The sequence below is a fragment of the Podarcis bocagei genome (assembly GCF_964188305.1).
Source record: "Podarcis bocagei genome assembly, chromosome: 3".
Taxonomy (NCBI): Eukaryota; Metazoa; Chordata; class Lepidosauria; order Squamata; family Lacertidae; genus Podarcis; species Podarcis bocagei.
The window spans coordinates 65,849,367-65,862,963 of NC_138127.1; the positions used below are offsets into that span (position 1 = coordinate 65,849,367).

Below are 13,597 nucleotides of genomic sequence, written 5' to 3' on the forward strand. Positions count from 1 at the left end.
CCCACAGGTGACCACTCTTCCACTAAAAAAAATAAATGCTTTAGTTTCTTGCCCTATCACCGCTCAGCGCACATTCATAGGAAGCTGCCTTACATTAAGTCAGATCATTGGTCCATCTAGCCCAGTACTGTCTACACTTACTGTCTACGACTCTCTATGGTTTAGGCAGGGTTCTTTCCCAGCCCTACCTGAAGATGCCAGGGATTGAACCTAGAACCATCTGCATTCAAAGCAGATGTGCTATGGCTCTTCCCTGTTATAACATTTGTGGAGAGTGCTAATTTTATGACCCAATTTTTGATTTTAAAATCTTTTAATTGTCTCTAAAATGCCTTACTGGTTATAATTTTTTAATGAATTATAGCATCAAAGCACCATAATACCATAGCATTATGGCAATATAGTGCTAAATCCCTATTCCATAAAGAAGAAGAAAAGGCTGGAAAAGTGATTTTAAAATAGGGTCATAAAATGTCAGTTACAATTTCACTTGTGCTACAAGTTCACCCATCTAAAAGCGGCCTTAGTAATGCAGCTATTGAACAGAGTGCTCTAGTTCTGGGCAGGACACTGGTTTTACCAGAATGTACCAGTCAAGTTGTTCTCGAAGCTACCAGCATGAGTTTGACCAAACTGTGGGAGGCAGTGGAAGACAGGAGTGCCTGGCGTGCTCCGGTCCATGGGGTCACAAAGAGTCAGACACGACTAAATGACTAAACAACAACAACCAGTCAAGTTGGGAAAAGCAGAGGTTGATAAGACTCTCCATGGAGTCTTTTTCTCTCCCATGGCCTTCTGCTGGAGGCATGCGTGTGAAGGCGCTTGGATTATTGCCGGAGTAGCACATTTCTCCCTTGCGCCCTGAGTTCGAGTATCTTCAAAGCGCATGACACCTTTGGTAAAGGCTGTTCTCCAATTGGAGCGCTCGCAGGCAATTAACAACAACAACAACAACAACAACAACAACAACAACAACAATAAATATAGCTGTTTTTAACTTTTTGCCGATAATTTTATTGTTTCACTCTTTTGGTAAACTGCTTTGAGGTGATGATTGTTGTTTTACAATCAAGCAGTATATATACTTTATGAAATAAAATATGTTGGCCCATCACGTATTCCTTGTGTAGATCTTACCTGTGCCTCTCAAAGGTTATACCCACAGGGTGTCCATCTGTGGTCCATATCTGCATCGCTGGGAAGGAATGGAGTCACTGGTTGTACATATGGGACTCCAAGAGCATGATGCAGTGCACATGCACGAGAACAAGGGTTGAGGAATGAGGAGAGACAGAAAATGGCTCAGTGAAGTTCTATAGGATGGAGGTTGGATTGTGCCATTTTGGGCCTATGGGCACATTTGCAAACCAGAGGGGCTGTTGTGGACTACACTTCAACCAAGCACACACCACAACCTATTATAGTGGTTATAATAGAATACTTCTGTCAAGCCTAATTTCTGCAGGGAGAGGGAACCATATAGGTGCCTGTAAATGCCTTTGCAGCCACTTATGTGCCCATGTGTGCCACATTGGCTAGTCGTGCCTTAGTATATTATGAAAAATTCTGCAGCATCTTGAAATTTGGTAAAACACTTCTGCGATGAGCTTTTCTGTTTACTGTTAAAAAAGCCTCGCTGATCCCGAATCCATCAAACTAAAAAGTAACTCCTGTATTACTGAATTTTTTAACAATGCATTTCAGCTAAGGAAACCAAGATGAGTCCTCTTCAGATTCAACAAAGTGTTTACATAATTATTGAGTTAAAAAATAGCCAAGTGTTCCAGACAGAGAGGCGTGGGCTTTTTTTGTCTTGCTGGTAGAGATGCAGTTCTAACGTTTGAATCTAGCACACAGAGTAAATCATCAAATATTTTCATATTACAAAAAGGTGGGAGACTACATGATTCCTGGGCATTTTGAGACATTTATTCATGGAAATTCTGGTGGCCTACTGCCCGTTTGCAGCTCCTGCCCTAGCTTCCTGTGTAAGAGACTGTGGCTATTAGAGAGTGAAGCCTAATATTGGTACCCTTTGCCTGGGCTCTCCTCCCAGCACTCCCACCTACAAATGCTTTATTGACATACTACAGAGGCTTCTGAGGTATTCCCTCATTATTATTTTTTGTAAAATGCTTATTTACAGTGAAGTAGTTTTCATGTAGTATGCTGCTTAGTGAAACACTGAGCTCACTTTCAATGAGGTGCCACATTGAATCTGGGAAACACAGCACTTACAGTATCCAGCTTTCTTGTAGTTTGTTTGCTGTATCAAAAGCAGTATCTTGCGTGGTGAGACCACTTTTAATCTAGCAGGTATCCTGAAAAATGAGAGAATTTCCTCTCATTTCATCGTGATATGGTATAAGCTGGGATTGAAGCTGCAGAGGCAAGAGGGCACATTCGTAGCAAATCCCAGCATTCATGTTGGTCAGGCAAATAGATTTCCTTTCCAACTAGAGAACATCCATAGGCTTCTAAGCATGTTTTCCTGTAGGTTCTGGGGTATCTTCTCATCTAGCACTGGGCCAGGAAGTCACCTTGATATAGATCTTACACAGCATTTTTAACTTATAGATGTTCCCTTCTGTTCTTGCTGCTCTCAACAGGGGTTGTATCCAATGTTAGTCTTACTCAGGGTAGAACCACTGAAATTAACTGGGCATGGTTAACTTAGGTCTGCTCTTAGTAGGATCAGTACTGGCTCCAACCCCAGAGTTCTCAAATAACCACCAATCTCCCAATGTGGCAGAAGTCTGATACCAGGCCTGAGAACACACACAACTTTATCAGTCCCCCTAAATGGAGAAAGGCAGGTCTGCATCAGTTTAGTCTCTTTGAAGCAGTAGTTATCTCTGCTTCCCTTTCCCTTGCCTCTGACAGGAGAGGTCTACAATAACAACAGAATATTCATTATGCCACCCAAACCACTCCTCTCATGGATAGTCAGTTTTATGCTAAAGCCACTGCAACCTAGAAATAAGGCCTTTTCTGGGGCACATGAATATAAGTGATACCTGGTTGGCAGAAGATGAGGAATGAATGTGCTTCCCTAGAAACCTCAAAAGGCAACTTATAGTAGGATCTTAAAATAAGTTCCATAAGAGTTCAAAGTGTTCTCCTCAGGGACAACTAATGTGGGGAAGTATTTCAGGCTAAAAAGTATGTTACATTTAGGGTATTCTAAGACACAAACTGACAAATAAAACATCCCACTTCCAGTTTTTGTTCCTCACCAAAAGATGTGGTGAGGCAGCTTTCTCTCCCCTTTCATCAAATCAGAAATAAGGCCTAGATTGCCAGAGTCTCCTTATAGTTTTTTTCATTTTCTTTAGCAATCAGGGCTTCTGTGAATCTTTCCTTATTTACATGCAGGCATGGATAAACTATGCTTTGCAGATCAAGAATGTAACTGATTTTGTAGTTACAAATGCAATATTGATCATTTTCCCCTCCATTAACATTTACTTTGCTGAAATATTTCTTTAAGTTTTCAAACAGCTTCTGTAACCTTCAGATAGGCAGCCTCTGTGAGGAACATCACCTGCATTGGACATGGGAATTAGGTCAGATCAGGCATAGGCAAATTCCGGCCCTTCAGATGTTTGGGACTACAATTCCCATTATCCCTGCCCACTGGTCCTGTTAGCCAGGGATGATGGGAATTGTAGTCCCAAACATCTGAAGGGCTGGAGTTTGCCTATTCCTGGGTCAGATAGACACAATACACTCTTAATGAAAGAGCATGTACTTGACTCCCTGGTCTACCTACCTTTATAATCTATTTTACCTGTAATGGATACCATCTTTAATAGATAACTTACCTGTGACAGATACTACAATCTCAAAGAATGGAGCAGCTTTCCCTATCAGTGGACAAAAAGCAGAAAGATGCAAGATTAGAGATGTAGAGCTGCCTTATTCTTTGCCTGCCCTGTGTTTCCCGAAAGAGAGGAGGAACTGTCCCACACCATCAGCCTTTGGAGCAGTAGCAATAGTACCGTTTTTAGCTGTCTTTGCCTTATAGTAATGGGGGAGAAATTTTTGCCAGAGTCTGTGGAGTGCTGTTCCAGAGCTGATCTGATGCACTGCAACTCCATTCTGCCTGTTTATGGGTGTGTGTGCACTCTGCATCTCACCCTTGCAAGAATCAGGTGCTTACACCTGATTAAGTACCAAATGTAATGGTAGCAAATGTAATGGTAGCAGTCAACTTCAGTTTAACATGGCGGAATCAACCTCAGCTTTCCCCTGGGCTTGCACCAACCCACCCACCTCTCCTCCTCTTCCGTAGCTGGTTGATGTGTAGCAGCTGCTGCTTTTTAGAAAAAGAAAGGCGTAACCTAATTCTGAATGCCTTACAATTTCCCTCTTTTCTTTGAAATTCCAAATGGGCAGAAGGGAGAGGAGAGCCGTGGATCAGATCCAAGCAATTTCGAAGGAAACTGATTTTCTAGATCCATTACATTTGGGGTTTAGGCAGTTTTGGCAAAGAAACTGTTTTAGTTATCGTGTACGATGACCTCTGCTGGTAGGCAGGGGGAATGTGTCCCTGTAAATTCTCCTTGACCTCTCAGCCAGCAGCTTTCAATACCATCAACCATGGTATCTTTCTGGGGCAGCTGTCCAAGTGAGGGGTGGGTGGCACCACTTTGCGATGGTTCCGGTCCTACTTGGATGGTTGTTTCCAGAGGCTGATGCTTGGGGGAGTGCTGTTCAGCCCTGTGGAGCCTTCAGTATGGGGTTCCTCAGGGTTCAATTTTATCCTCTGTGCTGTTTAACATAGAGGTCTGGAGGGTGGCAGCATGAGAATGGGCCTTTTTGTGGAATGCTTTCTATAGGGAGCCTTGCCTGCCACCTTCATTATGTATCTTTAGGTGCCAGGTGATAATGTTTCTCTTCAACCAGTCTTTGACTGATTAACATTCTATGTCCTTTTAAATGTGTTTGTTGGAGGGGGTATTGTTTTTTGTTTTCATTGTGTATTTAGCCGGAATTTGACCATCAATAACAGTGCCCGGGCAACTTTTGCGTCTGTATTTTCACTTTTTGAAATCTGGCAACCCTATCCAGAGCCACCCAGAACCTTAACATAAGACTGCTTATGACCTTGCAGTCTTTGCAAAATCTATTCTTGGCGATTAGTTTTTGTTTTTGTTTTTTTATTATACCTGTACATGACTACCTTCATACATTTCTGAAAATGTCAAACTGATGAAAAGGTGTGTGTTTCTTACCAAAGTTGATTTTTTGGGGGGTGGGGGGGCAGAATTCATGAACAAAAAGTCATCTTTGGAAAGCAGAGCTGCTCTAATTTGTGACTTCGCCATATGAAACTTGATCAGAACATTCTCAGTAGGAAATTAGGGCTAGCAGATAGCAATCTGCCTCCATATATATGCAAAGATGTGAAGCATGCAGCATTATTAGGGGGCCACTACCAGTCTACCAGTATTTTGAACATTTGCTCCTTACCCTCTGAGTTGCCGTTGATTTGATCTTTGCATTTGACCCCCTGATGCCTCCCAGTCCACGCCTTTCCTGCCTCTTCATTTCTTTAGGATAATGTCTTAATTGCTGCACATGCAATGGTATGATCGAAATGTAATATATTATTGCCTTTGTTTTGTTGCCTTTTCAAATGGTTGGCCTTGATGTTTTATTAATTTGTCATTTTATTATTTATTGCTTGGGGTATTGAACAGCACACAACATACAAATGGATGTAAATCATTCTTTGGCATATAGACTTATCACTTATTTTTGTTTATAAATACGTTTGACATTTCTGCGTGCCCCCCACTTCTTCTTCTTCGTCTTCTTCTTGTTGTTCTTCTTCTTTTTTAATAGGTTAGAAAAAGAGAACATTCAGCACAGCTTTAGCAATGAGGCAAAGACCCGAGCCCTTCAGGCCCAGCAGAGAGAGCAGGAGCTGACACAGAAGATGCAGCAAATGGAGGCCCAGCATGATAAAACTGGTAGGTGGTAGGGAAAGATTAGAGCCTGGGCATTCACTCACAAGCCCGGCCCACGCCTTACTGTGAAATGACATCAGGAACACCTGTAACCTTTGGCTGGCCGAAGGGAGCAGATGCTAACTACACCGGAGATTCCGAATTACATATTAGTTAGCGTTTAAAAGAGAAAATGGAAAGTATTGCCCACTGTCTGTTGATTTCAGAGTGCTGCTCTCACATCTGTTGCACCATCTGGATTATGAGTTTATTTACCTGTGTTCAAGAAACGTAAAGCTGAGAGGGACCACAACAAAGTAGAAAAACAAAGGACTTGTTTTTGGCTGGATTTTCAGGCACACATGTTATATAAAGAAAATAGCATCAGAAGCTCCGCAGGAAATGCTCTGAGCTTACAGTTAAAGTCTCTTGAATAGCATTGAACAGTTCCCACAGTACACACATTATAGCTACTCTAAAAGCTTAATGAGTTTGCTTCAGAATCCAAACTGGAGAAAAGCTTTAGCCATTAATCGGTACTTAATTCACTGTCGCAGCTGGATGTAATTCACTGGCTCCAAATTAATATGTTCCTTTATTTAATCTTTGCAGGCTCACACATTTTTAGAATTTGTATTTTCTGTCCTTCTCAAATCTAGATGGATCTTTAATCCTTTGCAGCAGTGAGAGAGAACCTGAAGAATGCAGTTTAAATTGATAAATATAGGACATTGGTAACAGCTGGCAGCATGACTGGAACCTGATGTGCTTCAATATTTTGGCACAGCTGACCTGTAATTCTTTACCTTTTATAGTATGAAAGTAAAACGGATTTACAGAATTGTTGACAGTCAAAATATTATGTGTGGTCCTTTTATATCGGGGGTGGACAAATTGCTTTTTAGGTCCACATCAGAACTATATCATGAGCTGTAGAACGGCAGCAAATTTGCATATTTAAGCTGTAAGTAGCATTGCTCACAGAAAATATGCATAAATTGCATATTTTAAAAACCTGAATTCTGAAACTACAGTTGGTGGATGTGTTGCTGTTGGCAATTCAGTAAGCCCCCAGTAATGCATTTAAATGTGTGTACAGACTATAAATGTTGCTAATCAGTTTAGTAAGACGGGGAATCATATTTGCGTATTTGCCTTTTTAGATCATATCCCAACCCTCCCATAATCTCTGTATGTGGCTTAACCAACTATTTCTCATTTATTGAAAGAGAGGAAAAATAACAAATAGCTCCAGTTCCCACTGAAAAGTATATAAATTTCCCCAAAGTAGACAGTGACTTTGGGGGAGTTGCTCATGGCCTGGGTGTATGTTCTGCCTTGATCATGCCCTCACTTGATCCCTTAGCCAGGGGAGAGGGGGAAGCTAGATCCCTGGTGGGAAAGAGGACTGGCCAGATTGGAGGTAGCAGTCAGTTATCAGGGCATTCCAGAAATTCAGGACTGATGTCAAGCATGGGGAGGCCGTCCTAAAGTGTGTGTGGGCCACTAAGCAGGGTCATAAGGCAAAGCCAAGGTCAAACACAATGGAGTATTCTAAAGCTAGGCAGCATTCCAAGAGCAAGGTATCAGCAGAGGCCAGCAACTCAGGGTTCATTGGCATAGGAAACAGGAGCAAATCGCTGGGCTGCACAAAACTAAGCACCTGTGTTGTTCCAGCAACAAATAGGCTTCAACTGGGCGCTTATGCAGCCTGGTCACCCAGACCTAGGTGCAGCTGGGAAGCCCAGCCTGCCAAGATTTCCTGTTTCCAGAGAGGTTCCTTATTCCTGAGGAGCCTAGTTCTTCTGGGCTTTCAAGTATGCACAATAAAACGACTTCCTGTGCCTACATTTTCTGATGTGATGTTCCCTATGGATTTCTGAGCCCAATTCCAGGTATTAATGTTGCAGTATAAAACTTAAAACAGCTTGAGACCCAACTATCTAAAGGAGAACCTTTGCTTATAGGTGCCTACTTAAATCTGCAGTCTTTCCCATTGTCCCTTTATCAAGTAAAATTGCATAGTGTGATGGCATGGAATGAGGCCTCTGTGGTAGCGCTCCATCTCTGAAATGATCTCTCCCTGGAGATGTGCCTGGTCCAAACATTGCTCACTTTTCAGGGCTTTTTAGAGTGCCCTCGGTGATGGTGGAGTGTATGTGTGTGTGTAGTTATTTAGTTTATTTTAGTCTTTTGATGCTGCATTGTGGTTATGTTATCCACCTTTTGAGGGAATATGGTGCTGGTGGTTTTACGATTTATATGACTATTACTGTTTTATGCTGCTGGTTTTGTTTTAATATTATTGATAATTATATCGTTATATCGTTATAAGCTGCTTTGGTTTCTTTGATAGAGAGCAGGGTATTGAAATTTTAGATAAATATTGATTGAATGAATATATTTGTCCTTTCATTGTTCAGAGAAATTTATTGTCCTGGCAATCACAGTTTGTGCTGAGGTACTCAGTGACTAGCTGCATTGCCCTGGAGCACATGTGTGATCTTGTCTAGCTCCTGGGATGCTTCTCAGAGTATACCATTCTTAGAACAAGATTGTCTTGCCTTTCTTAGCATCCTTTGCTAGCCTGGATTGCTAGCTCAACACTGAACTGACAGCCATCTCAGTTTCAAACTGTGTTCTGTTTGAATTATGCAGCAGTGACACCAATCCTAGCAGGCCAATCTTTGCTAAAAATGAATGCAATTATTTGCTTTATGGCTTCATTCTACACAAGTGTATTAAGGGAAAGGGACTATTTGTGGCATCTCTCTGCATTCTATACAGCACTTCTGCGTATAAGCAGCTGTGACTTGGCATAGATGTTCAGAACAAGTTGTCATTTACTTTTTCCTTCCTTATCTGTAAGATCTCACTTAATTTGCTTGCTTTGGAGAATAGTATTTTGTGCCCATTGATAATTCTAATATGAATAACAAGAATGGAAAAGTTAAGACATATTGAACACAAATATCTCATCTCAAATGCAGTTATATTAAATTGCTTCACAGATGAAGGAACTAGAATTTTATCTGCTATTTAATTGAATACTCTGGTTTTTGTTTTTCATATAGAGGTCTGATCATAGTGCTTGCCGTATTCCATATTTTCCCTTGACATTTCATTTGATGAATTAGTGAATTAAAATCTTCAATAATTTAAAACTGAAAAATTCAAGATTTTTGCTATGTTATGAGGTACAAAATTTCAAAGCTCAATTCTCTCCCCACCCCAACCTATACCCATGGCCTTTTTCACATATGTTGTCTTCATTTCCCAGTGTTTCCCATGTCTACAGTAAATTGGAGCTGTTGGCTAACAACTGCAAGAAGCTGTTCAGTTAATAATTTCAATTACATATAAGGAAAATATTATATTTGCACTTTCTGAAGATCGGTCAAGTTATGGTGTCTTCATACGAACTTTCTGTACCTTCAGTTTTCTCTTAAAGACATGTATATTGTGCTGTACAAGTCCTCCTTAACTGATGTTTCAAATATACTTCACATATTCTGTGATCCATCCAGCAAACTAATATGACTCAAATGATAGCTTTTGTCTATCTCATGTGGAAGTTAGCTTGATTACATTAGCTGGTAGAACATGAAATATATTTTCTAAGGTCAGGTATTTGAGCTCTAGACCACTGTAGTTTGGTGCTGTGCAGATGTCCTTGGCAAGGGACCATATAAAAGAATTTAGCAATCAAAAGAGGAATGTGTTTTGGTATCACTGGAATAATCTTTGTAGTACTATAGAACAGTATATAGTTACAGACCATAACATGAACATACTAATGATTATCTGCTGTGAAACTGCTCATTAGATTCATGTGTAACTACAGAAAACTTTGACATTGTAATTTCTCCTAAAAACCATTACATTTAGGACTGCTGGAAAGTGTGTAATGTGTGGCAATATATATGCATCCTGTTTCATACACAGAATTACTTTCCATGTAGGAATTTTATCAGTTTGAACTAGTGCTGATGGTAAATTTCTCCACGTTCACTGACCCTTTCACCAGGGATGGATTGGAGCCGGGAATACATTTTGGTTATTTTTCTAGAGCTCCAAAATGTTGGGTTGTTTGGGGGGGGTTGTGGGGGATGATGGTCTTATCATTGCAGAAGCTTGCTCTGTATATTTCCTTTGTTTAAAACAGTAGAAGCAGTGCATTGTCCTCTCTTAAGTCATTCCAGAGGTACTCTGGGAAGGCAGCATGGTGGCCAGACCACCACTGGAAATTGGAATGGCATTCAACTGTCAGCAGACCCACTGAAATTGATGGACATGACTTAATTGGGCCTGTTAATAGGTCTACTCTGAGTGAAATTGAATTCCATCCATCATGACCATAGCTACTGCCACCAAACCCTCAAAAGAAAGGGAGCACAAACCATTTCAGCCCTCAAACCTTCCCGCAAAAATCAGTCCCTAATCTTGGGATTTCAGGGTGGTTCACTACAGCTCAAGTTTGAAGCAACCTTAAAATGGGAAGGCGGAGACAAAAAAATTGGTAGGGGGCTTCTCTCACACAGATTTAGTCATGGGCAAGTAAGATCAAGATGCTCAGGAACAGGCTTGAGCATGTGGTTTTCTTAATACTTTTGAAGGGACTTTCCTATTATGACTTTCCATAGAGATTAGGATGCCAATTTCTTTAATTGAAAGTTAGGTTCTAGCCTTAATATAACACTTTAAAATGTTGCTTCTAAAATGTTCTGTATTGCATTTCAAACTTTGTATATGTAGAATATAACATATGCACATTTTTTTATGTATGATTTCTAGTTAATGAACTGGATTCCTTGCTGAGTTCACAGAATGCACTCTTATCAAAATTAAAAGAAGAGTGTTGCACATTGGCAAAGAAGCTTGAAGATATGACAGAAAAAAACAGGTAGGCAACATTTTTACTCTTTGTACACAGAGCTACTTACAGGCTTACTACTTATGAGTAGCTAATAGAAATTTGTGAATTGATAAGCCATTTTTACAGCACTTACATAGTTCAGTTTTAGTATTATGTTTCTAGTCTTCCATATTCCTCAGCATATACATAAAATGTGAACAAAATCACATACACAACCAGGTCTGTCCCACTGGTGAGGTAAGGTGAGCACTGGCGGATGAAGGTGGGTGCGGTCTGCCCCAGGTGTCTTTCCTGAGGGGAGGTGACATTGCCGCCCCTCCTCCCTGGGCCGCTCGCAGCACGCCCCATCCCTGTGGGATGCTAGCCCTGCCCCCAGGTGCACGGCATGCTAGCTCCACCTCTGAAGGTGAGGCAGTTGCCTCAAATGGTGGAAGCCTAAGAGGCAGCACCTGCCTCACCTCCGCCACCAGCAGCACTGGTTTCCAAGGAGATCTTGCCCAAATCTCACGAGTGCATAAGGTCTCACAAGATTTTGGCAAAATCTGTCTGAAAACTGGCACTGCTGCCCATGCTTTGTGGATGCCACTGCACAATGCAGGTAAGAGAGCCATGGTACCAGCGGTGAGGCAGCAGTGGGAGAGGGGTGGAAGTGAGGGAGGCAGCACGTTCCCATTTCTCCTCAAGCAACATGCTGCCCCTGTACACAACCAATGTGGGTAGACTACTTTCTTTTTCCATTTCTGTTCACTTAGGTCTTAGGATACAGTAACTTGATCTTTTAATGTAGTGTGAGCCACAGAAAAGCCCTCAGACAAATATCACATGCACACACCTGTCACATTAGAGCTACTTACCGCATGCCCAGCTTATACACAATTAGTGTTAATATACCTGTGGCACTAATGTAGCAACATGTATGTGGGCAGGTGCATGTGGTAACTGTATTCAGACATGATAGAGACTACATAGACTGCTGACACATCTTTAAATCAAATCTTATATAGTGGTGCCTTTGAGGTACATATTCCTTTCCGCTTTGCCCACTTATTGGTGAGCATATAATCCCACCTTGCAAAAAGTAGGTGCTTATATCTGATAAATGCCAAATGTATTGGCTGCATTGAGTCATCACAATAAATTATGGCCTATCTTGACAAACAGAAGCCTAACTTCCTTCTGGGGTTGCGTTGTCCCACCTCTCCTCTCTGCCTCCAGCATAGCTGGCTTGGGATATGGCACCTCACCAACACTACTAAGAAGTAAGGACACAGCTTTGGGTCTGAAGCCCAGACATTTGTTAATATACTTCAGAATGTAGTAAAAGATCCCCTTCTCTTCAGATGGTGTGTGTTGAGATCTGTCCCCAAACTCTGATTTGTATGGAAGACTCACGTGGTTATAATAGTGTGCTATTGTTGAAAGAGCATTTCACTTTCTAATTGAGAGACAATATGGTGAGTTTCATTGCTCCAGTTAAATGATATATATTGAATTGTAATTGTTTACACTTGCTCCTTCACCTTCACAATTTATTCTCTGATGCTGACTGGGTTTGTACCTATTTTGCTCTGTAGCTGTTGGCATTAGCACAGCACTTTCTTCAAACTATACAGGGCACCCATGGACACCCAGGGCTTGGAGCAGGCCTAAGAAATGCTGCTTAAATGCTTGCTGGTTTTTTCCAGAAATTGTGTAGCTTCTGCCAGGTAGTTTCAAAAAGAAAAGTCATTTCCCAATTATTTGTAGTGTAGTACAGATAGATAGGGTTTGTGATTCCCCCCCCCCCCCAATCACAGGTCTCACCATTTTTCTGATTGAGCTTCACAAATTAATGCCTATTAAATACTCACATACTTTGGGTAAGATTGCCTAGGATTGGAATTAAAGATGCATAAAACATTTTGAGGGCTTCTGTTGAATATACTTAGGTTGCCTAAAGATGAATTTACATTATGGAAGTGGGTTGCAAACATGCTTTACTGTGTTCGGATATTACCTTAAGCAATGTATTAATAAAGCTAGCCTTCAGGCGTAATTGGTGTGTAGAATCTATAATAATAAAAATTGTAATGAGCGAAAATTTCGCTACATATATGGGCGGATCTTGGAAGTGCTTGATTTACTCCCCTCAAGCTGCGCAGTTGACACTGTGTACACATGCAAATGTAAAAATACAGTACTACAGTGTTCTCTGTATAATTTTGCTTACCCTCTTTTTGGGTTGTCCCAAAGTTTGAGGCTTGTGGATTGATGCTTGACACTGCCCATTGTGTATTTGTGATTTGCGTTTTGTAATTAAGGGCAACAATGGGAGTCCATTGGGTCTCGTTATATATAATGGTTGGTTTAATTTGTTTCACTTCTATCTTGTTAATTGTAAATTGATCATTAAGATTTGAATTCTAATCTGTCACTAGGGTTGAGTGTATTGAAGCTAGAGAAATGATCCTGTTTTTAATCACTGATGATGAGAAACAAATTTTACCATTTCAGTGCATATTGCTGTCCATATATTTTAACACTATATTTTATGGTGTTATAAATATTGTTAAATGACTTTTAGTGTAGTTTTACTGTTTGACTATAATGGATAAATTATATTACCATTTTGGCAACAGTAGGCATCCAACTGTGTGAGTTTAATTGAAGTAAAGAACACGCACCCGGTTGAACTGTTTTTCTGCATGTTTGATTGGTGCTCTATTAGAAGACGACAGTCATTACACTGAAGCACTGTGAGGAAAACATTTGCCCAAGGTAGAGAATC

The 13,597-nt window shown here is 40.8% G+C and overlaps 1 protein-coding gene across 2 annotated transcripts in view; it reads left to right on the top strand.

The window, feature by feature from the left end:
• Nucleotides 1–13,597, top strand: part of SDCCAG8 (SHH signaling and ciliogenesis regulator SDCCAG8) — a 92,318-nt gene that overhangs the window by 47,877 nt on the left and 30,844 nt on the right. For both annotated transcript variants that reach the window (XM_081188081.1, XM_081188080.1), the window contains exons 14-15: nucleotides 5,851–5,978; nucleotides 10,749–10,857. In XM_081188081.1, the coding sequence (XP_081044207.1) occupies nucleotides 5,851–5,978; nucleotides 10,749–10,857 (237 nt within the window). The remainder of the gene's footprint in view (nucleotides 1–5,850; nucleotides 5,979–10,748; nucleotides 10,858–13,597) is intronic.